The sequence below is a fragment of the Sylvia atricapilla genome, chromosome Z, assembly GCF_009819655.1.
Source record: "Sylvia atricapilla isolate bSylAtr1 chromosome Z, bSylAtr1.pri, whole genome shotgun sequence".
NCBI lineage: Eukaryota > Metazoa > Chordata > Aves > Passeriformes > Sylviidae > Sylvia > Sylvia atricapilla.
The window spans coordinates 83,747,613-83,774,793 of NC_089174.1; the positions used below are offsets into that span (position 1 = coordinate 83,747,613).

Sequence of the window (27,181 nt, forward strand, 5' to 3'; positions counted from 1 at the left end):
TTAGAGATATTAATTACATTTATTACTTAACAAGATTAGAGCAGGACAATGAAGAGTAAAATAAACCCTTAAAAACACCTTCCCCTCACCCCTCCCTCCTTCCCAGCTCCACCTCCTATCCCAGAGCACAAGGAGAGAGGGAATGGGGGTTTGGGTCAATTCATGAACTGTGGCTTCTCCCACTGCTCAGGGAGAGGAGTCCTTCCCCTGCTGCACTGTGGGGTCTCTCCCATGGGAGACAGACTCCATGAACTTCTCCAGAGTGAGTCCATTCCACAGGCAAAGTCCTCCCCAGACTGCCCCACGGGGTGCAGTCCTCCAAGGACAGGCTGCTCCAGCCTGGGAGCAGGGCCCCCCGCTCCATGGGTCTCCCACGGGGTCACAGCCTCCTCTCAGGCATCCCTCTGCTCCAGTGTGGGCTCCTCCATGGGCTGCAGGTGGACCCCTGCATTCCCCATGGATCCCCATGGGCTGCAGGTGGATCCCTGCATTCCCCATGGATCCCCACGGGCTGCAGGTGGATCCCTGCATTCCCCATGGATGCCCATGGGCTGCAGAGGAATCCTGGCACCTGGAGCATCTCCTTGCCCGTCCTTCTCCCCTGAGCTCGGTGTCCACAGGGTTCTTCTTCTCACTTGTTCTCACTCTGCTCTTCTCTGGCTGCAGTTACAACTGCACAGTAACTTTGTTATCCCCATTTCTAGTTGGCCCAGCCTTGGCCAGTGACACACTCATCTTTGGAGCCACCAGGGATTGCCTCTGTCAAATATGAAGGAAGCTTCTGGCAGCTTCTCACAGAAGCCACCCCCTGCAGCTACCAAAAATCAGGCCATGTAAGTCCTTAAGAAGTTATGTAACTCTGAAATAAAACTTTAAAACTAAACTGTTTGAAAAATATTGCATGGACAATCCTGAAAATGTCCTTTTTTCTCTGTCTTCAGTAATCAAGCCTATTCAGCAATACAGCTTAAAAGACAGAACTTCAACACAGAGAAGCTTATCATAAGAAATTAGCAGGAGAACAGGTCATGTCTTTCAATTTCCCAATTGTGACCATTTGTTGTGATGGGTGTCAGTAACTCCTATTTGTTTGAATGATCTCTTTAACACCATTACTTTTGTTCTCTTCTAAACTTTTCTTAGTAAAAGTAGCAAACAGTGTATCCATCATTCCTAAAACTTCTAGTAGTTCTTCTTGATAGTCTATTTCTTTTCCAATAGCTTCCTTGAGTTTCAGGAACTGTTTATCGACTACTGCTGACTGCCCAACCACAGGGTGATAAATGTCTGTAAAGAAAAATATCAGTTAACAATCCACAGATGTACAAAAAGGCAAAAATTTTAATAGCTAGTTAGAGATACATTTAAGGATTCTAGCACAAGTCCAGCATTCTGAAAAAATAAGATAACAATATTGTCTGTTCTGAAAGCAGTGGTTGTATGTACTTACAGCAGGAGTATGTCCAACAGAAGTTTTTATTACCTCAAATACTATTTTTACCTCATTGAATAAGAGGAAGCTATTTGTACTATGCAAACACAGATACATGAAGAATCAAAGGTATTTAGAGACCACAAGTAGCTTCCAGCAGCCTGTGAAAACCTGAGAAAATCGAATCCTAACTATAGTCAAAATTATCTGGAAATATCTCTTTTGGGGATCATTCTCTTGACACTAAGTCCACACATATAAACAAAGCCATAAAGGCGCTGTAGCACTCTCAATCTTATTTGCAAGCTAGCTATATGGCTTTGAGAATCTTTTTTGTGTTGTCTTACCAGTGATCATATCAGCAACAGTCACCAGCACAGAGGTAAATCTAGGCTCAATCACACGCCTGCAAAATTAGAAGACATTCCAATTTTACTGGTTTTGTCAACTGCACTCCACCACCACCAAGGAGCTTTCTCACACAAACAATCTTTTCTTGAGACATCACAAAACAGCAGCCAGAGATGCAAACCAAAAAACCCCACATATGTGGTATTTACCCTCTTCCTTTCAGGAAGGCAGGGGCGGGGTTGGAGAAGTGTCAAAAAGCCCCAAGTACATGAAAACAAAAGTTTCACCAAGGAGAACGAAAATAACAGACTAAGGGTAAGATGTATGGCAAAGAAGAATATCTCATACTATCAGCAAAACTGTGCTACGCTAACAGGTAAACTGTTTCAAACCCATTCCAAAACCTCGGTATCAGAATGGAAAAGGTATGTGAGATTTCAGGAGTACCAGTGTTCTACCCACGATCTGCTGAAAGTCTGTGGCAAGTTATTAGGAAACAGAAGTGTCAAAACAGTCAGAGGGAACTCATGTTAAAACAATACCTCGCCACAAAGGTGAGCAGGAGATTAACTTGCTTCTCATCCCGGCCGGCCAGCGCACTCCTCAGCGTTCCTCTGCGATGCAGCTCCTGCATCACTGCAACCGTGACTTCAGGAGTGTGCAGCATGATGGGTGGCTGGACACATTCAAAAAGAGTTTAGAAACAAAGCAACATCTTTATACACAACACACGGCTGGTGTCAGAAAATGGAACCAAGCTTAGACTCCTTTCTAGTTATACACTAAAATAAAGTTATGAGTATAGCGTATAGGGAAAATTAACATCAGGTGACAGCACAAAACTCTGACAAGAAGAAAACCCAATGCCTCACCTCCAGTACTGCATCAAGAGCCTTGGAAGACTGAAAGCTCCTCAGCAGCTTATCATATTTTCTCAAAACACGTTTTACAGGTTTACTGACACAGAAATCCTCCTAGAATTCAATAAAAGAGTTCAGAGTAAGACAAATACACATACACATAATGGATTAGATACACTATCATTAAAAATTTTACATATTCCCTCCCTTCTCTTTCTTCAAATTAGCACATTCCAGGAAACCAATTTTTCAGAAATGTTTCAGCACATATTTTCTTACCACATCATACCTGTTTTGGCATGTAAGTTCTTCCTTTCATATAGGTTCTATATACTGGTTGTCTCTTCTTTTGAGAGTTTTCATTCTTTTCTTCTGGTTTTCTGTGCTTAACATTCAGCACGCCATTGGTCATGCCTACAACTATGGTTTCGTCTTCAGGCTAGCACAAAGAAATCACAGAGTTAGGACCCAGTGTTTTATTTGTGCTCTATCATGCATGTATGTACCCTATCATACACATTTTTATATTTTTATGCTTTGTGATAAGGTTAAAATCGCAGTATCACAGATGACTGATACTTCCACTTAAGGTGGAAGGCACCTCTGTGATGTTCTGTGATTGAATGCTTTGCTCAAAGCAGGGACAGCTGCAAGACTATCCTCATAAAGCAACACTAAGAGACTGACTATTGAATCAAGCTGAATTATGCATTAACACACTTCTCTAACTATAAGGTTTTGTTTTTCCCAATAGCATACAACTGCCTTTGGCTACTAGGTACCATAAAGCAGGAATGAATCCAGGAGAAAGCAAAGCTATCGTAGAACAGTAGGATTTTGAGAAACAATGGAAAGTTGGTCAAAACACCAGTCATTGGTATATGTAATTTCATTTATACAATGAAGTGGGTATAAATTTCACCCAGAAAAATTGTGGATGCCCTATCCCTTGAAGTATTCAGGCCAGACTGGATAGGGCTTTGAGCAATCTGGTCCAGCAGTTTCCTTGCCCAGGGCAGTGGGGCTGAAACTAAAACATCCCTTCCAACCCAAGCCATTCTATGATTCTATGATATGATAAAAGCCTACAGAATTATGACAAGTATAGATGGAGATCACCTGGTGAATTGTTCATTTAAAGGCATCAATTGAAGCTTATGGAGATTCAAGTGGAACAATGGGAAGCAATTCTTCACACAAGTGTCAGAAATGTGAAACTATTCTAAATTTCCCTATTCTAAATTTCTCATCAAATTAACTACTTTCTTTCTATTGCTGCCACAAAAAAGAACTTAAAGCATTCCTAAAAGGCAAAAGGTGAGCATAATCTTCCTGAAGTCAAAGGACCTTCTTTCTAAAGTGAATACTTTCCCTATGATGTACAGTCATTCATAAGCACAAGATTTTGTACTGATCTAGTCAGGTAACACGGTATTTGAATCTATTATGTTTAAAACCTCTTAAGTGTTTATTACTCTGTAGAAACATATTAAATCACCCTACTTTGCATGTATAGCACTCTTCTGGAATACCCAACAGCCACGAAAGTAACGATTATTTACTTTAGTGACTTAAAAGGCATCAGGAATTACCTCGTTTAGGAAGACTTCTAAAGCACTTACCGACAATGCAAGACTGAGGATGGACGTTGCATAGTTGAAGCTGTGGACTACTCTGTAGGATGTAGTACTGTAAATCTTCACATGTCTACACAGAACAGTAAAGATAAAAGCATTGTTAGTAAAGCTTTACTGTAGTACCTTACAGGAACTTCATCACCCTCACATTCTACAAATCATTTAAGGAAACTGAGTATTAATACAATGTATTCCTAAGTCTACCATTGAGCTTAAGCATCACTCCTGCAAACAGTAATGTTCTCTTAAAAGGTATCCACAAATCAAGTCAGGATTGCTCTTACCCCCAAAAAAGTGAAAATGGGTAAGAACACAAGAAATTGAAGGCAAGTGTAGCGACTATTTGAATTGACAAATGCATATTAGAAAAATACTAAGAAAGCATCTCTTCAAATTTGCTCTTAAATTTTAAATACAAGATCTACTAGCATTTTCTGGGAGTAATTTCACAGATATTCTTGTATCCAGGTGCCCCTTAAAGATTTGGTTTGAAGTATGAAATATTTAACAAATGACAAACCAAAATATTATCTTACAAGGATAAAATTTAATGTTATGTAATCATAAAGCCTGAGGAAACCTAGGAAATACAAGAGGGAGGAGGAAAACAGACCCACTGTCATTTCAGATCACATTGTATTTCTAATGTCTCAGAGACCAGACTCCAAGTACCAGTACCCATCAACTGAAACCAAACAAAAAGCAAAGAGGTCATGTTCACAAGCACTCTTGGGTACAAGAAGCAAGAGCAGAGAGACACAAAACCTAGGCTTTTAAAAAGTGAATACACTTTTAGCTGTTTGAACTGTATTCAACTTAAGAATAATTTGCAAACACTGGAAAGGTCAGTTCAGAGACTTAAAAAACTGAACATCTATTCAGAAGTTCCCCATGTGCATTCCCAAATGGCACACACAATCCTTACTGATACTCAGATTAATGAGAGGAAAAGGTTACGGTGTATCACGGAATCCTAATACAGTTTGAGTTGGAAGGAACCTTCTAAAGCTCATTTAGACCAAGACCCCTGCAAAAGCAGGAGCAGCTTCACAGTAGGTACCTTGGCCCCAAAACATATTCTCAAATAAAGCCCAAAAACCACACACAGGTTAACAGTGATGTGCAATAACACCTTTCAAAAAAAAAAAAAAAAAAACAAAAAAACGTCCTAAAGAATGCAAACAAAAGGAAGCCACAAAATATACCAACCTGTCCAGGGATCCTGACAATAACCTTTGTCCAGAGCTGTTCAGGCACAAACAAGTTACAGTTTTATGGTGATTTTTAAGTGACACTAGTAACTGTCCACCCTTCAGTACGTCCCAAACTTTGACATATCGACCTCCTGTGGAGAGGAAGCACACAAAACAGCCTTACACACGGACACATTTATGCTTCTCTGAAGAAGTTTTCACAGAGTGATGCAGTATCTCATTCACAGGTGCCTTCACCTCCTAACAGTTTCCTGCACCTAATCACCATCCTCTTCCATCCCATCTCCTGGCATAAGCCTGCTCTTTTTTAGGTGATTCTGAATGGAGCTGAAGGATTCAACCATTCTCCAACCACATTTATTACGAAAAAAGCCCCCACAAAACCTATAAACTAGGGCATTTTGTTATTAAATGCCCTTTGGGGGCAGGGGGGGAAGTGGCAACTACAAGAACATCAAAACAAAGACAAAAAGGTAAGACTCCTACTTGCATCCTCCACACGAACACAGGTTCCTACAGAAGATATTTGAAAAGTCCAACTATTTCATCACTTACTACTTCATTATCAAACTGAAACACCACACAAAAAATAAGAAGCTGAAGTATTTCTCAAAGGAGGACCACAGGAAAGATATTCATCTGACTTTACAGAATTACCTGCAGATACCAGAAGCCCACCAGATGGAAACAGAAGCACACTCTCCACAGGATGGCCATGTTCTATTGTCATGACACTGCTCTTTGTTCGTGCATCAAACAGTTTCACAGTGTGGTCATAGGAACCTGCAAACACCAGCAGGAATCAGTTCCATAATTTCAACTAGTTCAGGAACTAAAACAGCCACGTCCTACCACCTAAAGGAGTTCCTGGCTAACAGCAACAGTTTATCCCATACATGTAAAAACACCTTGTGATTTACCTTGGTTAATTTACAGCCTTGATGCAACACAAACTTTCTAATCCTAGCCCTAGCTGCATGTCAGTCTGTAAAAGTAATCTGTTTCCATTTCATTTCACTTCCATTAACCAAGTGTATTTATAACAATAAAGATCAAGCAGTCTGATAAAACCTAGCCTGTTGTGCCTCTTGAAAAAAGGAATAGTAGGGTTTTTTTCAGTTTTCCACAGATTGATACAAAGCTACTGTTAGGAAAAGCCAAAAGCAACTGGCTCCAAGTAACTCTACCCGACCTCACATTTTTGAATCTGCCAGTTCTGCTCCAGAAACTTGGTACACCATTTTAATCACTTCCAGACAAAGGATTCATTCACAGTATTTTTCTTTCAAAAGTTCTGTTAACTCTAATAGGCTAAACCAAAAAGAGGTTAAAACTCAGTTCCTGCAATTTCCCCTAAAACATCAGTGTCAAGCTTAAAAAGCAAGCAAAAAAAGGAAACAACAAAATAGGTATTGCATAGGCAGACTGATCCCTCATGACTAAAATACAATAAACACGACCCTACTGTATCAAAAATTACCTTTAATTCAATCAAAAAAAGTAAAAATAAAAGATAAACCCAAACCTGTTATGAAGACATCTGCATTCACTTTACTTGCACAGCCACATCTCACATAGTCAGTATGTTCACTGTAAGAGATGATTTCTCTGGCACTTGGAATATCCCATAAAGCTGATGAGTAATCATCACCACCAGAAAATATTCGGTATTTATCAGACAGGAAGCCCACTACATGAACTGGTCTAGAAAACAATACCCAAAGTTAAAATACATTCATGTTTCAAGAAGAGTTACTCTGTATAACACGTTTATTAAAGTTGCCTTTAATATCAGAACTTAAATTTCAAGTATGGCTGCAGCAAATTTCAAGTATGGCTGCTTTGAAGAATCTTCTTGTCCTTTAAAATCATTATTGAAGCCTTCACTATCATCAAAATACCCCAACAGATGTTGGCAGAACACACAGGTATGTAAATACAGGTGTGCACAGGTATGCAGGTTATGTTAGAATGTAACACCCAGTTTGCAAACAGACCTCAAACAAAAACACTCTCAAGGGAAGTCTGGGTATTTCCAACTGAAACAGGGATATTTTTGGTTCTATATAAATAAAACACTGATCTTTCACAGCACAGAAGTCTATTGAAGCATTGTTTTCTCCTCACTGATACATAAGAAATCCTAATTTCTTTCCCACCCTACCATTATATACTTTTCTGTTTTGTTTTTGGAGCTTTTCCTTAAGGAACTCCTAGTTTTCCTGGCATATTTTTCCATATTTTTTGTTTAGAAACATTTTAGAACTGTTTTCCTACCAGCATCAAATAAAACATGCTTATCAATGCAATGTACTCACAAGACTGTACCTACACAACTTATTAAAAGACACCTACATGAAAGAGAAAATTTAGCTTGAATATTATATTTATATTTACTCTTCTACATACCAGATTCATATTTAGAATTTTTTAAGCTCACTCCCATTTTTAAATTAACTCCACTTTTAAATTAACTTTAAAACCTGCTTTCCAGAGAGATCTACACAAGACAGTCAGAAGTAAATCACTCAGAAGTAAATTACTTAGATTTTCAGCAGCACATGAGGAAAACATACAACTATAATTCAATATAAACGTAGTATATCACTAAGGCACTTGAATAGGTCGCCCAGAGAGGATGAGAATGCCCCTTCCCTGGCAGTGCTCAAGGCTGGGCTGAACAGGGCTCTGAGCAAACTGCTCTAGCAGCACTGTCCCTGCCCTGCGGGCACGGGGGCTGGAACAAGGCGATCCTCAAGGCGAAAACATCCGGCCTGCGAAGTGCAAACACAGCAGAGAAGAGAAGGAAACAAGCCGGTTCTGCCTTACTTGGTGTGGCCCTCGAACTGCCTCAGCGGCGCCTTGCCGCTGACATCGAAGAGGCAGATGCTGCCTTCCTCGCTGCCCGCGGCCAGCAGCCGCCCGTCGTCCCTGTAGGTGGCACAGTACGCTGCCTCCCGGAACCGGGAGAAGGTCTTGATGGGCTCCTGCGAGTACCGCCCGTAGATGTGGATCTGGAAAAACGAGAGGGCGGCGTTAAGTCTTCCTTCTCGCGTGAGGCCAGCCCAGGAATAAAAGCGTCAAAGCCTCAGGAAAAGGCACTCACCCTCGAGGACGCCGTGACAGCGTAGTTATAGGGCGGGGCTGGGGAGAAGTCGATTTTATTCACTGCGCCGAATTCCTTTATCTGAACAGGTGTCTAAAACAGTGGTGGTAAAGATCATTAAGTATACACAATCATGCCATCAAGTATGAAAAGAGCAAAATAGAAGACATTTTCTCCCGCAAAGAACTCAAGACTCCATTAGAATCAAAACGTTTTTCAGATACAATGATAGCGAGTTTCACTTATGACAGGCTACTCCGGCTCTTGTATATTTTTTTCCAATTCACTCATCACAACGCACCCGTTAATTACGTGTTTTGAGGTTAGAACCTAACTTACGCGTGTATAATAAAAAAAAAAAAAAAAAACCAAACCAAAAAAACACATTTTAATTGCAGGAATGCAGTAAAGAAAGGCACTCTGGAGCAGTAACTGCAACTGCTGGGCCGCTTCCTCCTACCTTGTATCCCCGCCAGTACAGCGTGTCCTGCGTGATCTTCTCCCCGAGCCTGGGGCATGTCTGCACCACCACCGGCTTGTACGCGGCCATGACGCGCGGGGCCGGGCCGGGCCGGCGGGAGCTCCGCGGGAGAGGCTCGGGAAGGGCCGATGGGCTCGGGAAGGGCCGGCAGGCCCGGGGCACACGGGACACCCTGCGCTCCGGCGATGGCGTGCACAGCGGCGGCCGCGAGGGGAGATGGCGGGCGCGGCGGAATTACGTCATCAGAGCGCGCCTCCCGCCGGCCAATCGGCGGGGCGGAGATGCCGCACTTCCGGCGGCGGCGGCTGAAAGCCGAGGTGAGGCCGGGCCTTGGCCGTGCGGCTGTCCCGCCCTCGGGCCTCTCCTCACGGGCTGTCTCCAGGGAGAGGAGACGGCTGCAGGCCCCGCCCGGGGCCTCCCGCGGTACTGTGAGCAAGCCTGCGGGTAATTCTGATTAATTTTTTTATTGTTTCAATAATAAATCAATCAATTTGTTTTACTCGGGTTGCGAAAGACATAAAGGAGCTTAAAGTCGCTTTAACTTTTCCCTTAAGCCTAATGTTTCTGGGAAATAAGGTCATCTTCTTATAGTTAGTTCCTGGCTTGGTATAAACCTTTGATTGATAAAAGTTGATTGTCGTGTGGGGCTTTTTGTTGTAACTAGGCAGATGTTATGAAGCAGCGTCTCACACGGATGAATTAATAATGGAATTTGGTTTATACATCTAGGTGCTGAAACATAACCTTAAATTATGTGGTTTTATGTCTTGTTTTACCAGAATGTTCTTAACCTGTGTTACATCTCTTCAGTTTCAGTCTGGAAAGTTGGGCTCGTCTGGCCAGAGTTGCTGCCCCTGGTTGGAAACAATGAAGCATCCTTCTGCGTGAAACTCACACAGGACCTGAGATCATGGCATCTTCAGCAAACTTAGATGTGGGGGCCCAGCTGATTGTGGAAGAATGCACCACAAGCTACAGCCTTCCACCCATGCCAGATATTAAAGTGGAGCATCAGCTTGACACCAGCACAGAGGAAGGGCCAGCTCAGAGTGTCACCATGGGGATGAAGTTCATTTTGCCCAACAGATTTGATATGAATGTCTGCTCACGGTTTGTGAAGTCTTTGAACGAGGAGGACAGTAAAAATATTCAAGATCAAGTCAACTCTGACCTCGAAGTGGCATCTGTCTTATTTAAAGGTTGAATTTATGGTACAAAATGTTATTTGTGGAATGTGTCATCCTCTTAAGTTACTTTAAAAAAAAAAAAAAGCTTCTACTTTATATTTATATTGATCAGTTTTTTAAGATGTGTTCTTCTTATATGCATAATGGATTATTAATGTAAAGGGTTTCTCCAAGATTAATTTTTATACTTCTTAAATCTTTGTATTAACTGAAAAGTCAGTGGCACAAAAGCCTCCTAAGGTAGTGGGAGCTGATGCTAACTAGGAAAACAAGCTGCATCTGTGTGGCATGTCCTACAGCAGTGTGCTTCTTCACAAAACAGTTTTGGTTTTTGTTACACTCTACTTCTTTTAATTAGTTCTTTCCCTCAATATGTGCTTACATTTATGACCACAAAGTTCTCTGTGGTGTTAATTTAGTGTATGTGTTAATTAGCTTCTAGTCATTAATTACTGGTGCACACTGGTGTCAAATCAATTAAGCCAATATGGAGTTTAATCCTTCAATATGTCTTTCCAGTATTTAATCTCAAAACCAAAAGCTGCTTTTGAGAATTAGAAGCCAAGACAACGTATAAATATATTCTGTAATAAAATGCCATTAGCTTCTAAGAGAAAGCAAGAAAAGTTAGTATGAAGGAACACATCAGCAGTGAATGACTTCCTGAATTATAGACAGTGACCTGCTGTCATTTTATGTCAGCTAGTGGGGAGCCTGTCTTTCTGCTGGATAAGTATTCACCAGGCATTCCTAATGCTGTTAAAATTTTATCCTGGAGTGGGAAGGAAGTTAATGAAGGTTGTCTCCTCTGGTGCAGTGTGCTGGTTAGGGGAGCAGGCAAAGGCTGAGCAGCACCTGAGTGCATGTCTGACCAGAGCTGCATCATGTTACTGCCTTGGAGGGTGTCTATAAGAAGGTGAACATGTTAAATAGAACCTTCTTATGTAATAAATCCATGCCAGGCTTGTTGAAAAATCCAGACAAAGTCTTACCTCATGCAGACACTAACTTGTCTCTGGGTGACATTGTGCCTTACTGAACATGTGAGGCAGCATAACTGTTCCATGCTAGAAATTAATGCAGCCCTTTATTCAGCTTTCACAATACACAGAGGGAAAAGCACGTCACAGAGCTTTCTCAACCTGGATTTTAAAGGTCTTGTGATAACTGGTGCTTTACAGTTTGACTTAGAATCTGTGGCTTCCTTTTAATGCTCTTATTAGCACTGAAATCCTCTCTGTTTTTTGTTCAATGTAGCTGAATGCAACAGCCACACTTCTCCTTCCCCTGGTATCCAAGTAAGACATGTTTATACTCCATCTACCACTAAGCATTTCTCACCAATAAAACAGTCAACCACACTAACTAACAAACACAGGGGAAATGAAGTCTCTACAACACCTCTGCTTGTAAACTGTAAGTATCCTTCTGCCTTACTATTAATAATTATTTTGTGAACTCTGTGTTGGATGCTTGACAGATTTATGCAGTTTTTTTGTTTGGTGTTGCAGTGAACTTTAAGGTAGGAAAAAACACTGAAATAGTCTTGTCTAATTTCACAAGGGTCCAACCATAAAATAGTCATCCAGCTGATGTAAGGATATAATGACTGAACTTTATTTTCCAGAACAAAAAAAAAAAAAAAAAAAAAAAAAACAAAACAAAACCCAGAAAAAGCTGTAAGTTAATATACTTCATGCCCATGTTTTCAGAACCTGTGCATCTTAAAATTAATCGGTAAATGCTGCAGGATACTTAAGATATAGTATAATGTAAATACAGAATATTGCAACTGTCATGATTGTCACAGATCTTGAAAATCAAGGAAGCATCATTTCTGATGAGGTTTTTTTCCTGATTTGTCAAGCATTTCCTTTATAAATTAGTTTGCTATAATTTATTTTGTCAGTAAAATATTTTGTCTATAAATTACAAGTCAGATTTTTTAAAGGAAAATGCTGCTTGCATAGAAAAAATTAACTGGCAGCTGCAGTGTAGGCCACTGAGCAAAATACCCCATTTTCTTAACAGACTCAACTATCATATAGTGGCTTGGAAGAGGACAGTGAACATTTACAATTAATGTAATCATTAGCTAATTTTGTTACTATACCATGTGGATAATTTATTACAAATAGCCTCCTGAGCACCTTTCAGGCCTGCTCCAAGTTATCAAAACCATGCACCCGTGCAGTTTTCTGTGGGATTGGAAGTTATTTCTTCATAATCTCTGAAATACCAAAACAAAAAACCAAAACAAACAAAAAAAAAATCCCACAATCTGTTTTCACCTCTGTGTGTCAAGTTACGTGTAGTTTTATGATGTCTGATCTGTTCCACGTTATAGTGAGTGAGAGTCACACTAGAGGCTGTCTTTGTTGAGTAGCAGAACAGGTCTTCTGGTGATTCAAGTGTGATTTTTAAATTAAACATTATCAAAATATGTTTATTTTCATTTGATAAATAGGTCTTAAAGTACTCTTGAGTTGCTGACCTAGCAGTAGTAAAGAGAACGTGTTACTCTGTAAAGAGCCAGTGCAGGAAGACATGTCCTTGCTTTCAAGAATGACTGCTGCATTGGTTTAAAAATTACCTAGATCTGGGAAACTCTTTGGAAAAATTTCAGGTTTTAATAATTTGAGTTCAGAGAGTGTAAGGTGGAATCATCTACGCTCTGGATTCCAAGTTCTGTGCTGCTGAAGCCAATGGACATGTTGTGCTCAGCTCTAGACAAAGCAGAATGAAAACTAGTGGATGTAACACAAGCTTTTGCTTCCTTTTTGGCAGCTTTATCAGTCCATCAGCTGGCTGCTCAGGGAGAAATGTTGTATCTGGCCACACGCATTGAGCAAGGTGAGACAGAAGGAGGTTAAAGGCCTTCTTTTTTCCTTTGGGCCATCTTTATGTTGTTGTGTTTGACTTTTTCCCCAAAGCTATAAAGTCCTCAATTCTGGTACAAATTGGAGGACATTTGAGGTATCTGTTCTTTGCAGATGTGGACTGTTGCTCTGTATCAGTCTGTTACTCACTCACTGTTATGATTTGCATTTTAAATTAAAACATTAACATTAATAGAAGTAGGTAAATCCCTTCCTCTCCCTGCTCTTTTGCTATATAGGTAATCCGTGGAATTAAGAAAGGAATATGTTCTTTCACTGTTGCCTCCTGCGAGGCGTGGCGACTTGGTTCAGGAACAGCACGGCGGCCAACCCCAGACTGCTCGGGCCATCAGCTCACAGACACCAGCGGGGTGGACAGCAAATGGCGTTTATTAGTGTGTAGCATGGGTTTATATAACTTGTGTTAACTGCATCACTTCCTTCTGCTTACGTTATAAACTAGGTGTTATTGGCTAATTAGGGGTCAAGTGACCTTTGCTGAGGAGGAAAGGGGGGTTCTGCCTGCCCGTACAGCGCGACATCTTCCGATCGCCTATCCCCAACTATCTTGAACTGCTACATTTCCCCTCTCCCTCATGACTATTTTAAAACTATACAAAGTATAAAGTTATAAAAAATGTAAAAGTTAGTAAGATCTACATAGTATGTTAAAAAAAGGCGATACAAAATATATGTAATGAAGCAATATAAAATGTAAGTAATAAGTGCACTTTAAAGCAGCTGTCTGCGGTTAACTAGCAAAATGTTAACTTTTTCTAAACGGCTTTTAACAAACGACACTAATTTGTTTAGTACGCAAGGCCCAAAGATTAACATCAGGAGTATTATGGTAAGTGGGCCAATCAGAGAGGAAACAAGGGTGGTCAGCCATGGAGACCGGTTGAACCATGATTCAAACCATCCTTGTTGGGCTTCTCTCTCTCTTTTTCTCTGGGCTAACCTTTCTCTTAACTCGGTCATGGAGTCTTGTACAACTCCGGTATGGTCTGCATAGAAACAACATTCCTCTCTCAAGGCAGCACAGAGGCCTCCTTGCTGCAGCAGGAAGAGGTCCAGTCCTCGCCTGTTCTGGAGGACGACTTCTGGGAGAGAGGAAACAGATTTCTCTAGAAAGGAAATGGATTTTTCAATTCTCTGTAAGTCTTCATCAATGGTAATCTGCAGCTGAGAAAGGCTTTGGTGTTGGTTCACGAGGGCTGAAATGCCTGTGGCTGCACTGGTAGCTCCTAGGCCAAGCAGCATCGCAATGGTGATGCCTGTTATTACTTCTCTTTTGTGGAGCCAGTTGGGATCTTCTAAAAGGCGGTACACTTCTTCTTCTTGGTGGCACAGGACTCTAGGAAGAATCAGAACCTGGACACAAAAGTCAGCAGAGTTATTAAATTTGTTAAGGAACACACAGGGACTCACACTGGACTGGTGACAGACCCAGATTCCTGACGCAGATGGGATCACCCATTTTTTGTTGGTTGATTTATCAAGTTTGATAATTTCTGTACAGACATTACCTTTTTGCCTTGCCAAGGTTGCATTGACAAAGCACTTACCTTGGCCTGTGATCTGACTCAGAGTGATTCCTCTCCGGGGGATGTCCCATCTACACTGGTGTGGGTTTGGTTCTGCTGAGTAACTAAAAGGAACATTGAGGGCAACACCTTCGTAGAAAGGAGGTTCTATATCATAGAACAGCCAGCATGAACTTGTAAGGTTTGGGTTTGATTGGTTCAAGGACGCGAAGGTAGCATTTAACACACTAAAAAAAGGATTGTAAGGAGTTGATTTAGAGATTTGATACGTAGCTGCAAGCTCGGGTGTGGTGCTAAGGCTAAAGGTGGGATTAGGTGTGGACCTTTTCTTGAGTTTGGTTGCTGTAAAAATCAGACTGAGTCTGGCTGATCGAGGTGCTGGCAGTGGGAACTTGATGATTTGAATCTTTACCCAGAAGTCAGGAAAGGCGCGAACAAACACTGACCATACTTTGCCTGTCTCCCAACCTTTATGGGTTGGCTGCAAAACGGTTATTGTGTAGTTTTTACAAGTGTGTTTCATTCCATATAAGGGTGTGTATATTTGCTTGTTCGCTCTAAATTTTGGTTCGCGACAGTTTTGGGGAGCATACCTGACTTGCAGGAACTCATCAGGTTATTGCGGTTGCCGTCTATCGCTTGTCACAATTGTCTCACAACCCCAATACCCACAGTATCCATACCCTGGGTAATTACAGTAACTTTTACCTGGGTTAGAGGCAGGACACCTGTAAGTTTGTTTCAGCATGAAATCACCAAGACTGGGAAATCCTAATTGTGGGGGAAATAAGTCTTTTAGCTTAAACTCAAAAAGATGTGTCTGTTGTGATGGTTTCTTTGATTACTTTTTCACTCGAAAGATGGTGTAGGACCCACCGGAATGGTTGATGAGGGTAATGGTTTGCATCTGCTTGCCCTTTGCTAATGAATCCTAAAAGCAAGATTACACAAAGATGTAGTTGCTGCTTGGATTTCAATGATGTGCGACTCTTGGGTGTTGTCGGGCTGCTCGATGATTTGCTGCTTTTTTCGGGCACATGTGGTGAACGAGTCACGGAGGCATCCAAAGATCCAGCCCTGTAAACAGAACTTCGCAGTTTTCATTAGTTTTATTCTGAAGGTTTGGTTTGATTAGACTTAAGTGGACACCATTTAATTCTACCATCTTTTTTAACAGCCGCGTACCCTCGCCCTGTGAGTACTAGTCTCCAGCCTTGTTCCCACTCCCCTAGCTCATTTCTAATTACAACCGGTGGGCCTTCCTCCAGTGCTCGAGTGGCCCAGTGTTTCTGAGCGGGGCTGTTTGTTTCGTCTCCCCTGGGGAATTGTTTAGTGCCAGCAAAGCAGTTGCCAGTATGAGTGCTTGGTCTCCTGGGGGAATGGAGTTGGCAAAGCCCTCTGTTTTTGTTAATACTTCTGATTTGTCTTTCAGGGTCTGATTTGCTCACTCAACAATGGCTTGCCCAGTGCTATTGTGGGGGATGCCATGTACTAAAGTGATACCCCATTTTGAAACAAATGTCTGGTTTAATTTCGAAATAAAGTTTGGGCCATTGTCTGTTTTGATTTGCTTTGGAACGCCAAGCCACACCATGGCTGTCAACCAATGTTGGATGGTTGCTTTGGACTTAGTTTTAAGGTGCTGTGTGGCTACGATCACTCTGCTATACGTATCTAGAGTTACTGCAAACCATACTCGGGGTTTTAGTAGCTGACGTAGTGTAAAGTCTGTTTGCCATATTTCTGAGGCTTTAAGGCCTCTGGGGTTGACCCCGCTGGACCACAGAGGTGATTTCTGACAGTGTGGGCATGTGGCTACAATGTGTTTTGCATCAGTGGTGGAGATTCCACACTTTTTTGCTAATGCTTTAGCCCCTAGGTGGAGAGACTCATGTAGCTGACGGGCATCTCTCAGTGTCCACAGTCCCTTAGCAGTGGTGTCTGCCTTGTCGTTGCCACTTTGAAAGTACCCTTCGGTGGGATTGTGGCTGTTAACATGCATAACAGAAATGGTGCCTTTTCGTGAGAAAAGTGCCTCCTCAAGCATCACAGCCGCCGTGGACATTGACACGCTGGGCCCTGCCATGGCTAGACAGAGCTTGGCTACAAATATAGAGTCAGTTACGATGTTGAGGTGCTCTTCTGGGAACAGTCCACATGCCAGTACTACGGCTGCTGCTTTGAGCTGCTGGACCGAGAGCGTCGGGTCAGTTGTTTTGATGCATTGCCACTTGTTTTCTGATTCCCAACCTGCCACTGCGGTTGAGGTTAGCGAGGATGCATCTGTGAAGATTGTTGGCCCTGGCTGTGGTCGGTCGATGACTTTTGGTGGGAGGCCGATGTCGACAATTGCAAGCAGCTGAGTCCAAGGAGGTTTTGTTGCATTGCAAATTTCTCCTCCAAAACCGGCAAGGGCTAGGGCTAGATGCTCTGACACTGTCGTTGATTGCGTGGAGATCTGTTTGCAGAAGGGCAGGTATATTTTGGCGGGTTCAATGCCTAGGTGCCTTAGGGCGAGTTTTCTGCCTTTCATGATGAGGTTGCCAAGACACTTGACTCCCGGGGAGAATGCACATCATGGTTTTCCCAGGACTACCCGTTGTATTGGTCGGGCTTTGTCAGGGGTCCTTAGGCTAGTGCTCCCACTCCTCCTTTCTTTGTAAAATGGACATATAAATCAAGTGGTGTGCCCGAGTCCCATCTGCAGAGTGTGCTCATGGACATTTGCTGTTCGATAAAATCGAGTGAGCTTGCTGCTTCTGGTGTTAGAGTTTTCTGTTCCCATGGGCGTTTTCCTTTTAAGAGGTCATTGAGGGGGTCCATGATCTCAGGAGGAATCAGGACAATGTTGCGGAGCCACTGCAGGGATCCCACTAGTTGTTGCACGTCATAAAGCGTTTCGATGTCTTGACGGATTTTTATCTGGGGAGGGGTTATGTAGAGGCTTGTGATTCCCACTCCTAGAAGGGTTACAAATGGTCCCCTTTTTATTTTTGCACTTGCAATTTCAAAGCCATTTGTTTTCAGAGTCTCTGAGATTGTTGACACTAGTTGATCCGCTTGGTCCTCTGCTGGTGCAGAGATCAGGATGTCATCCATGTATTGGATAATAGTTGCAGCTGGGTTGCTGTGTCGGACAGGTGTGAGTGCTCAGTCTACGGTGATCTGGCAGATGGTAGGAGAGTTGAGCATCCCTTGAGGCAGGACTTTCCACTGGAAGCGCAGGCTGGGCTGTTGGCTGTTTGGGAAAACAACGGAAAAGGCAAACTGCTCCTTGTCTTCATCATGTACGGGTATGGAAAAGAAACAGTCTTCAATGTCAAGCACTGCACAGGGCTGCCCTTCTGGTATCATCCAGTTCATGGGCAGTAAAGTTTGGACAGAGCCCATTGGCTGGATTTTTTTGTTTACTTCCCGCAGGTCGTGCAAAAGGCGGAAGCCTTCACCAGATCATTTGGGTGTTACAAAGACCGGGGTGTTTCATGCACTTGTGGAGGGTTCTATGCGATTCTGCTGCAACTCGTGGCTAATTAGCTCAAGGAGGGCAGTCATTCGAGGCTTTGACAAGGGCCACTGCTCGACCCACACAGAGTCAAGTGATTTCCATGTTAATTTGATGGGTGCGCAGCAGTGGCCCTCAGAATAAATTTGTCAGGCTGACATTCAGTTGGGCTAGGGCATCTCTACCTAACAGGGGTGGACATCTTGACATAACATACAGGAAAAGGGTGACAGTTTTCTCTGGTTCTTTTTAGTGAGAAGTGTTATTGCTATTATTTGAGTGCTTTTGAGGGCCCGAGACAACCCCCCCAATTCCACCTACCATAGCGGCCTCTTTTAGTTCCCAATGTGGGGCCAATACATTTCTGGGACAACAGTTACGTCCGAGCCAGTATCAACCCAAAAAGCAAGAGGGATAGCGGAGTCGTCAGAGCTTTTAGGAAGATAACAAAATCCTCGGACTATCAGTGGGTGTTTGCCTATTTTCATGACCAAGGCCACCCAGGTGTCTCATTCCCAGAGGCCTGTTCCTGGCATTCTTGAAGCGCGGATGGGTCTGGCGGATCTATTGGCTGAGCTGCAAAGTTGGTCATTTCTCGAGGGGGCAGTGGGTGCGGGAGCTCTGCGCCACATTAAGGATTGGCATAGTTGGGCTGCTTCATGTTCCAAGTGGGAGGGAGCTGTGTGCGGCATGGCCACCCCCTCCTGTTTCCCTGAGGCTTGGACCTACATTCTTTGGCAAAGTGCCCTTTCTTCCCACACCCCCAGCATGGCCCCTTGGGTCGTTTTTGGTATGGGGAGACTGCTGCTGATGGGTGCCATGACTGGGGGCAATTTATTGCAACATGGCCTGGCTGGCCACACTTAAAGCATGCCATTACACTAGTTATTGCAGTATGAACGGCTGCATGGATTGGGGCTAACTGTTCTTCTTTGGCGACATGCTTAATCATGTCTGCGATGCTGGACCCTGCTGGTAGTGACCGCAAAATGTCTTTGGCAGTTGAATTGCACTGTTGGCACAAACACTCTGCTAGCACAGGGCCCTTTGCTTCTGGGGGTAAAACTGAGGAATCGACTGCAGCTTGAGGCAATCTACAAATTGTGTAAAAGTCTCACTGTTGCCTTGCTTTTTTGTGGCCCATGGTGATGGTTTAGCAATAACTCAAGAAGCAGAGCGGATTGCTTCTCTAGCAGCACGGGTAGTTATCATGACCTCGTGGGCCCGTAGGCCCTCGGCCTGCGCCTGGGGGATGATCATGGTTGGGTCTATGCCCATTAACCGCTGCAGGCTGGAGCCGTGTAGTGGATGGTCTGCCCCAGTTACCGAGGCTAATTGCTTTGCACAATTGTCCTCCCATTCTTGTTTAAAGACAATCATTCCTGCCCCATCAAAAATTAATCTGCAGGTTTGTTTAATATCAAATGGAATCCTGTCATCCCCCCCAAAAACACTGTCAATGAGGGTGGAAACCATAGCTGAATTGATCCCTCTGTCTGCAATTGCTTTGACAATCGCCTGCACATCTTTAGGATTTACTGGTGAATAAGTTCTCTGATTTCCGCCTTGACCCCCACTCGGACCGGAAAGGCCAATTTGGCTGAAGGGGCCCCGCCGGCACACACTACTGTTATTTTCCTCCAGTCCATGAGTGGAGTTTGCTCCTTCCCTTTGACCCAAGCAGGAGCATTAAGGTTATTGATTTTATCTACCTTCACTATCTCTTTGTTGGAGTCGGAGCCCGAGTCAGCTATTGAACACTCCTGAAACCACTCGTCCCAGCTGTTGTCTGACTCAGAGCTGGAAGTCGACTGACCAGAGGCTTCCCAGCTCCAGTACCTTTTTGTCAGGCTTCGACCCCGCCCCTTTCTCTTAGGGTCGGGCCACTCCTCCCCCCTCGGCTCACCCCGCCTCCTGCTAGAGGAGGCTCTTGCCTTGCAGGATGCTTTCCGATAAGAATTTGAGGTGACCTTGTACTTCTCTGGGTTCTCCCCCAAACTTTGCTTGCAAGTATCCACATTATCTAACAGACCTTCTTTGTTCCCTCTAGCCACGGCTGCGCCTTTCTCATCTTTCTGTAGTTCAACGCCATTTTGCGGTGCATAGGGCGGGGGTCTCTCCCAGGCCCCCTCGGACCCTGACTTAACAGCGGCGCTCCTGGCCTCTTCCGCCAACCCTCCCCAACATACTTGTGCCTTCTCCTTTCCCTCTGTAGGCTGATCCGAGCTCTGAGGCTGTAAAAGCGGCTTTTGCCCTTGCGAGTTTTCACACTCAATAAAATCACTTTCGTCTGTGGTCTGTGTGGCTGCCCCAACCCCCAGCGGGGGTGTGACCATCAGACAGTTCTGTGCAGCTTTCCAGGTCTCTTGCTCTTGCAGAGCCTTTTGCAAAGCCTGCACAACTTTTCCCCATGCCTTAAGATGCTTTCCCGAGCCTGAGGACATTGTTTCCTCGGCCAGAGCATTAGTACATTTACCCCATATTTCTGGGTGGAGCACCTCCACCAGACGATCAATGACTCCAACTGCATCAACCTCGCAATAGCGAGAGTAAAATCTTTTAGTTTGCACTCAATTCCCCATTGCTTATGAATCTGAGATACGACCTTCGCAAGAGCTTCCATCCTCCTCGCGGCTCCAGGGGCGTCCCCCTCACCGAGCTAGACCAGCTGCCCGGCCGCTGTTCACCCGTCCAGGCGACTCCCGAGTTCCAGGATGATTTCTCAGGTTCCGGCACCACTTGTTGCCTCCTCTGAGGCGTGGCGACCTGGTTCAGGAACAGCACGGCGGTCAACCCCAGACCGCTCAGGCCATCAGCTCACAGACACCAATGTGGTGGACGGCAAACGGCGTTTATTAGTGCATTACCTGGGTCTATATAACTTGTGTTAACTGCATCACTTCCTTCTGCTTACATTATAAACTAGGCGTTATTGGCTAATTAGGGGTCAAGTGACCTTTGCTGAGGAGGAAAGGCGTGTTCTGCCTGCCCATACAGCGCGACATCTTCCGATCGCCTATCCCTAACTATCTTGAACTGCTACATTTCCCCCCTCCCTCATTACTATTTTATTTTATTCTATTTTTTATCATTTTTTAAATTATTTTATTTTACTTTTTTATAATTTTTATAGTTTTATTTTTATAATTTTATTTGGTTTTTATAATTTTATTTTGTTGTCTTTTTATATCATTTTACTGATTTTTTTCATTATTTTATTTTAATTAATTTTTAGTTTTTAATTTATCTTTGTCATTTAAAACATACTTCTATTAATGGTGGTTTTCCAATTCTGTTTAATCAACCAGCACAAAGACCTGCATGTCAGTAATTTAAGCCATGGCCCACACCTGCAATGTAACAGTACCACACTTTCTGAATGGTGTGGCATTTGTGTGTCTGTAATACATGGACAAAATTTCAGCTCTACCTAACATACTTATGAATTTAGTAACATTAATAATAGTGGCATTAATGGTATATTCTTACTGCACTCATAGTAATCACCCATGCTTTCAGTGCATCCTTGTTGAAATGTTTACTGGAAAACAGATTATGAGTCACTGCGTCCAAACACTTTGTAGTGAAAAGCAAAGCAATTCTGGAGTGTCAGTAGCAGTTAAAAATGCTTATTTTGGTGTTGTGATAAGCATGGGACTTTTTAAAGTGCTTTGATATTAAAAAAAGATCCAGCTGAAATATTTGTCAGCCAGTTGTTAAAAGCTGGTTCTTTTTTTCTTCTTCCAGCTACACATTCTGTAGACCTTAATTGTTTTTGCAGACCACCTTATTGATTGCATGAACTTTTTAGGGAACAGAGTTCTTTTATCTATATTGCTGTACAAATCTATTCTTTACAAAATTATATGGTTCACTCTATCGAAAAAACCACAGTCTACAGTATAATACAGGATGTACCTCTTTATTTTTCAAACAACCTTTATCTTCTTTACAAAGGTAATGCCCAGATTACAGACAGCTTTTAGTATTTCTGAGTAAAAACTGAGTTTGATTTATAGAGTTAAAACCTCAAATTTTCAAATAGTAAACTAAAGGCTGAAATTTTACTTTGGTCAGTTGGATGTGGTGTTTTTTCTTGGAAAGAGATACTACCACCATCACTGGGACAGAATTTTGTTTTTAAAGTTGAGAATTACTTAGGTCACACTGGTTCCTGTTGAATAAATGTTACCATCAACACATTTCACCACCTGATACATTGCATCGTGAAAAGGATTGCTAAGTTATATATTTTTCTCTGAACAGAAAATTTAATCAATCATAAGGATGAAGAAGGATTTACTCCTCTGATGTGGGCTGCAGCTCATGGGCAGATAGCAGTAGTGGAATTTCTCCTCCAGAATGTAAGGAAAAAATCACAATTGATTTTGAATTTATTTACTCTTTAGTTTGTTTTGCCTTCCTAAGTTTGTCAATGCTGCTACAAGCTTAAAAGTTTTAAAATTAAGGTCTTTAAAATTAAGGTCTTAAAATTAAGGTTTTAAAAAAGTTTTAAAATTTTAAAATTTGAGGTAAAACCTCAAATTTGCTTCTTTTTTTAATGGATACTTTATTTCAGGGTGCAGATCCTCAGATTCTGGGCAAGGGGCGAGAAAGTGCCCTCTCACTGGCCTGCAGTAAAGGATACACAGATATTGTCAAAATGCTGCTCGACTGTGGAGTTGATGTCAATGAGTATGACTGGGTAAGACTCTAGCTTGAATTTAGTCAGAGGGTGCTTTGATCAGAAAATTGAAGCAGGACATAGCACTGGCCTGAGTTTAAAAATTGTTCTGCCTCTTCTGAAACACCTGAGAGTTTGAAAACTTCCATATGGAGGAGGAGTTGATGCAACTAGTTCTGACTTCTTGGTAGAAAGAGAACGGGACTAATGCTGACTTCTTGTAGAAGTGTGATCTTAGCATTTGAACAGCAGACAGAAATTATGAAAGTTGTGAAGATCTAAAACAGAACCTCATTTTTATAAAACCTAGGAAGTCTCTTGCTGGTACATGGAAGCATATTTGTGTGCTAAGGAATGACATTTGCAGACTGCTTCTTTAAGTGTCTGGGGCATTTCTCTGCTTTTGCAGAACGGAGGCACACCCTTGCTGTATGCAGTACATGGCAACCATGTGAAATGTGTAAAAATTCTTCTCGGTAAGCAGACTGTCCAAACCAAATTATCAGTAATAATGTACTCATTATTCAGTTGCCATTGTCAGAAATAAAAGATTTTATTCCTGTCTTACATAGAAAATGGTGCTGATCCAACTGTTGAAACAGATGCTGGCTATAATTCCATGGATTTGGCTGTAGCCTTGGGCTATCGGAGTGGTGAGTATTGCAGATGTTAACCCTTGAAAAAAAAAATTAATTTTTACAGCTCCTCATTTATGTAGCTGCTGTAATGGCCTAGTAGAGGTTTTGCAGCTCTTAACATGTTACCCATCCTACAAGTCTTAATAATCCTAAATGCATCAGGCCAAAATGAGTAGGAGCTTCCATTCTTGTTTCAGAAGGACGTAGTAAGACAATGTCACTGACCTGGATCTGTATCACTGGACACAAACAATGGTGTTTAGGGCTGATACAGCCATGACAAGGGCTCAGACAAGGGGGCCTGAGCTGTTCCCTCACCCTGTACAATGGGGTGTGTTACTCGACAGTGACAGCCCTCATGAACCCCTCCACCCCACTTGACTGGCATGATGATCTTACTTTTTCAGTAAGATCAGCTCTAGCTCTAGTTTGTCTTGGAGGCAGACAGTAATCACTGAATTATACTACCTGGCTTGGTTGTAGAAACCAGAAGCAAAGAACTGACTCCTTGTTGGTTTTTTTTTTCCCTCATTGCTGCTACATTTTGAAAGCTGTGAAATGTCTGTCATTACAGAAAGGAATGGAATCAAAATGTAAGCCCAGCACTGTTTGTGTAGCTTCTCTAAGCAGAGCCCTGTGCTTATGAATGAGCCAGTGTCATAGTTTAACCCCAGGCAGCAGCCAAGCCCCACACAGTCACTCCCCCACCACAGAGATGAGGGAGAGAATCAGAAGGGTCAAACCTGGACAACTCATGGGTTGAGAAAAAGGCAGTTTAATAGGGAAAGCAAATACTGTGCACACAGGCAAAACAAACCAAGAAATTAATCCAGTGCTTCCCATGAGCAGGCAGGTGTTCAGCCATCTCCAGGAGAGCAGGGCCCCATCATGGACAATGGTTACTTGAGAAGACAAATGTCATCACCACAAATGTGTCCCCTCCCCCTTTCCTGCTACTTTCCCCCACCTTATACACTGGGCTTGGTGCCCCATGGTCTGGAGCATCCCTTTGGTCAGGTGCAGTCACCTGTCCTGGCTGTGTCTCCTCCCAGGCACCCCCAGGCCCCTCCCCAGTGTGGCAGTACCAAAAGCAGAAAAGGCCTTGGCTCTGTGCAAGCCCTGCCCAGGAACTGCAAAAACATCTCTGTGTTATCAACCCTGAGTTCAGCACTAACCCAAAACACAGCCCAATGCCAGCCACTGAGAAGAAAATTAACTCTACCCCAGCTGAAACCAGCACAGCACAACTTCACAGAAGTGAAGCCTTCATAGAAGACTGCTTCAAGAGCTCAATCTCAAAGTTCCTAAAAAGTTTCTAAGAAATGTTTTTGTCAGCTTTCTGTTTGTAGGCTAAAAATCTGCTTTCCATGTGCTGTCAGCATATTCAAAGAACTGATGATGACCTCCAAAACATTTTTTGCCTAACTGGGTGTATTGTTTTTGCATTATATAAGTCTTTTATTTTTCTGAAGGAATGATGACTTTATTCACACTTAACAGAGTGAATTGTTACATGTCTGGTTGTTATTAAATTATTGCACAGGACAAGCAGGTATCTGCCAGAGAAAAGGTATAACGCTAAAAATACAAAAAAAATCAACACTAATTAACCTCATCTCTTTCTCTGCTTTAGTTCAGCAGGTTATTGAGTCTCATTTACTGAAGCTACTTCAAAATATCAAGGAATAATGGTTGGCTCTTCTGCAGATGGCACATCTTGCTTGGAGATTCGAACTGCTGTTTAGCTCCAATCAGTGACAAGAGTTGGTTATTTTGTAACTTTACCTCAGTGCAGTTACTTGGTGGCTTTAGTTAAGCTTTTCAGTGTTCTTCCTTTTGTTTCACTATTCTTGATACAAATGTGCCATGTCATCCTTTTCTTAAATATATTTTATATAATTTTAGAAGAGGCAGTTGTCGTGCATGAAAAGCTTTGCAAGTAAACCCAGTTTTACCCATCTAAATGTTTACACTGAGTGCAGTGGATGGCACTATGCCAACTGTCCTACTTCATCACATCATTGATATTTATTCATAGGAAGAAATATGTTTAGATATTGAGGGATATCACCACAGAAGACAAATATCTGTTCTGTAAATAATACCAAAGTGTGCGCTCTGTGTGAAGTTTTTGAGATCCCCAGTTAATATTTATCCTGGTTGGACCCCCAGAACAAGGTTCATTTTTGCAATAGAGAGGAGGGGGATAGGACTCAGAGGTTATTCTGTATCAACTCACCTCATTGCTGAGAGAAGGAGGAAGTCCCTTCCAGGGAGAGGGAGTTCCTTCCAGTCAGGGTGGATGGGTTGCAGTGGGGTCGGTGAAGCTCTGCAGTGAGCATTTTTGTATGTGAATAATTCTCTCCTTTGTACATTGATGCTCTTAATGTTTGTTTTCTTATCTCATTACTGTTTCCAGTAAATTTTTCTTATCTCAACCTGTGATCTTTACCTTTTTTTGCATCAGATTCCCCTTTCCATCTCTCCCTAGGCGAAAGCAGAATGGGAGTGGGCGAGCAAGCAAGTGGCAGCAGTGTGGTTTAAGCATCTCAGTGGGAGCACTAAACTGGGCAGTACCATTCCTAAACAACAGCAGTCTTGTTTGGCACCCATTGTGGGGCAGGAAGGATTGAAATTACAGATAAAAACCAGAGGAGATTGGAAGCAAATTTGACTTAAACATTTGATGTATTAGGTAGGGAACCACTAGTCACAGCGTTGCTTCACCTGTTGGTGTGGATGTTGTACCTAACCCTTTATATATTCCTGTGTGTGCTCCTCCTGATGCTATTTATCAGAGGAGGGAGGGGGATCAGGATTGTTCTGTAGCTGTTCTGTGTGACACCATTTTATGGCATGATAACATCAAGGGCAGTGGGGGTCTTTTGGGGTATGTATTCAGTGTTGCTCTCCTACCCTTACCTCAGGCACTACGTTTTGGGACTCCATTAATAGTCATGTCATATCTTGCAGGGGGAACTGGAGAGGTCGATTTTCCCCATCTTTTCACTCCTGTTAAAAGGGCTTTGAGAATTTTGAATTATCTTTGGATGTTAAGAAGAGCATGTTCTTGTTGCTAAGTCTGGCAGGTCTCCTGAGTGCAGTCTACATCATGTTTAGATATTTCTAGGGAGGTTATTCAGACACCTGCCCTGAGGGTAGATAGTCATGTGTGGAATGGAACGTGGAAGAAAATGAGCCAGCTTTTGAAGGATTATTGTGCTTTGGTGGTTTGGAAGTTCACCCATGTCAGGAAAATCCACAAATGCCAGAGGTTTATGTCCAAAAAGGAGACACAGCTGAGTCTGCAACTTTATTCAAATAAAGGGAGAGGGTCCTCTGGGGCACACGCCCGGAGAGAATTCTCTCTCGGGGCTTCAGAGGGTGCAGCCTCCTTTTATCCCAAACTCCCAGCCACACGTTTCCCTCTTCATGTCCCCATTGGCTGAGGTACAAGGAAGGAACAGCCTTCCCAAACTGCCTGTCCCATGTGCCCCCTTGAACCTGTCATTTTATCCCAAGGTTTGGAAGGTTCGTGCTTGTGCAGATTGTGTCTATCTCAGGAACCAAGCTCTCTGAGCTCTGCAACAAACCTGCTGCGTTGAATTTAGCAGAGACAGTAAGAGTCATTTCAAAGACATTAACACTCATAGCTTCAAATTA

The 27,181-nt window shown here is 42.7% G+C and overlaps 2 protein-coding genes across 2 annotated transcripts; one reads left to right on the forward strand and one right to left on the reverse strand.

Annotated features, from left to right (window-relative positions):
- On the reverse strand, window positions 1-9,305 carry UTP15 (UTP15 small subunit processome component). Its single transcript, XM_066339977.1, has 12 exons — window positions 9,061-9,305; window positions 8,601-8,693; window positions 8,324-8,508; window positions 7,020-7,198; window positions 6,152-6,277; window positions 5,490-5,625; window positions 4,266-4,350; window positions 2,933-3,082; window positions 2,656-2,757; window positions 2,326-2,459; window positions 1,780-1,838; window positions 1-1,287 (listed from the first exon to the last, which is right to left on the reverse strand). Exons 1-12 carry the CDS (start codon window positions 9,148-9,150, stop codon window positions 1,073-1,075), a joined length of 1,554 nt encoding a protein of 517 aa, XP_066196074.1. The 5' UTR covers window positions 9,151-9,305; the 3' UTR covers window positions 1-1,072.
- Window positions 9,306-9,967: 662 nt separating this feature from the next.
- On the forward strand, window positions 9,968-25,956 carry ANKRA2 (ankyrin repeat family A member 2). Its single transcript, XM_066340003.1, has 8 exons — window positions 9,968-10,280; window positions 11,526-11,684; window positions 13,056-13,121; window positions 22,463-22,560; window positions 22,776-22,901; window positions 23,290-23,356; window positions 23,453-23,533; window positions 25,152-25,956. The coding sequence occupies exons 1-8, from the start codon at window positions 9,992-9,994 to the stop codon at window positions 25,205-25,207; spliced, it is 942 nt and encodes a 313-aa protein (XP_066196100.1). The 5' UTR covers window positions 9,968-9,991; the 3' UTR covers window positions 25,208-25,956.
- Window positions 25,957-27,181: the final 1,225 nt, after the last annotated feature.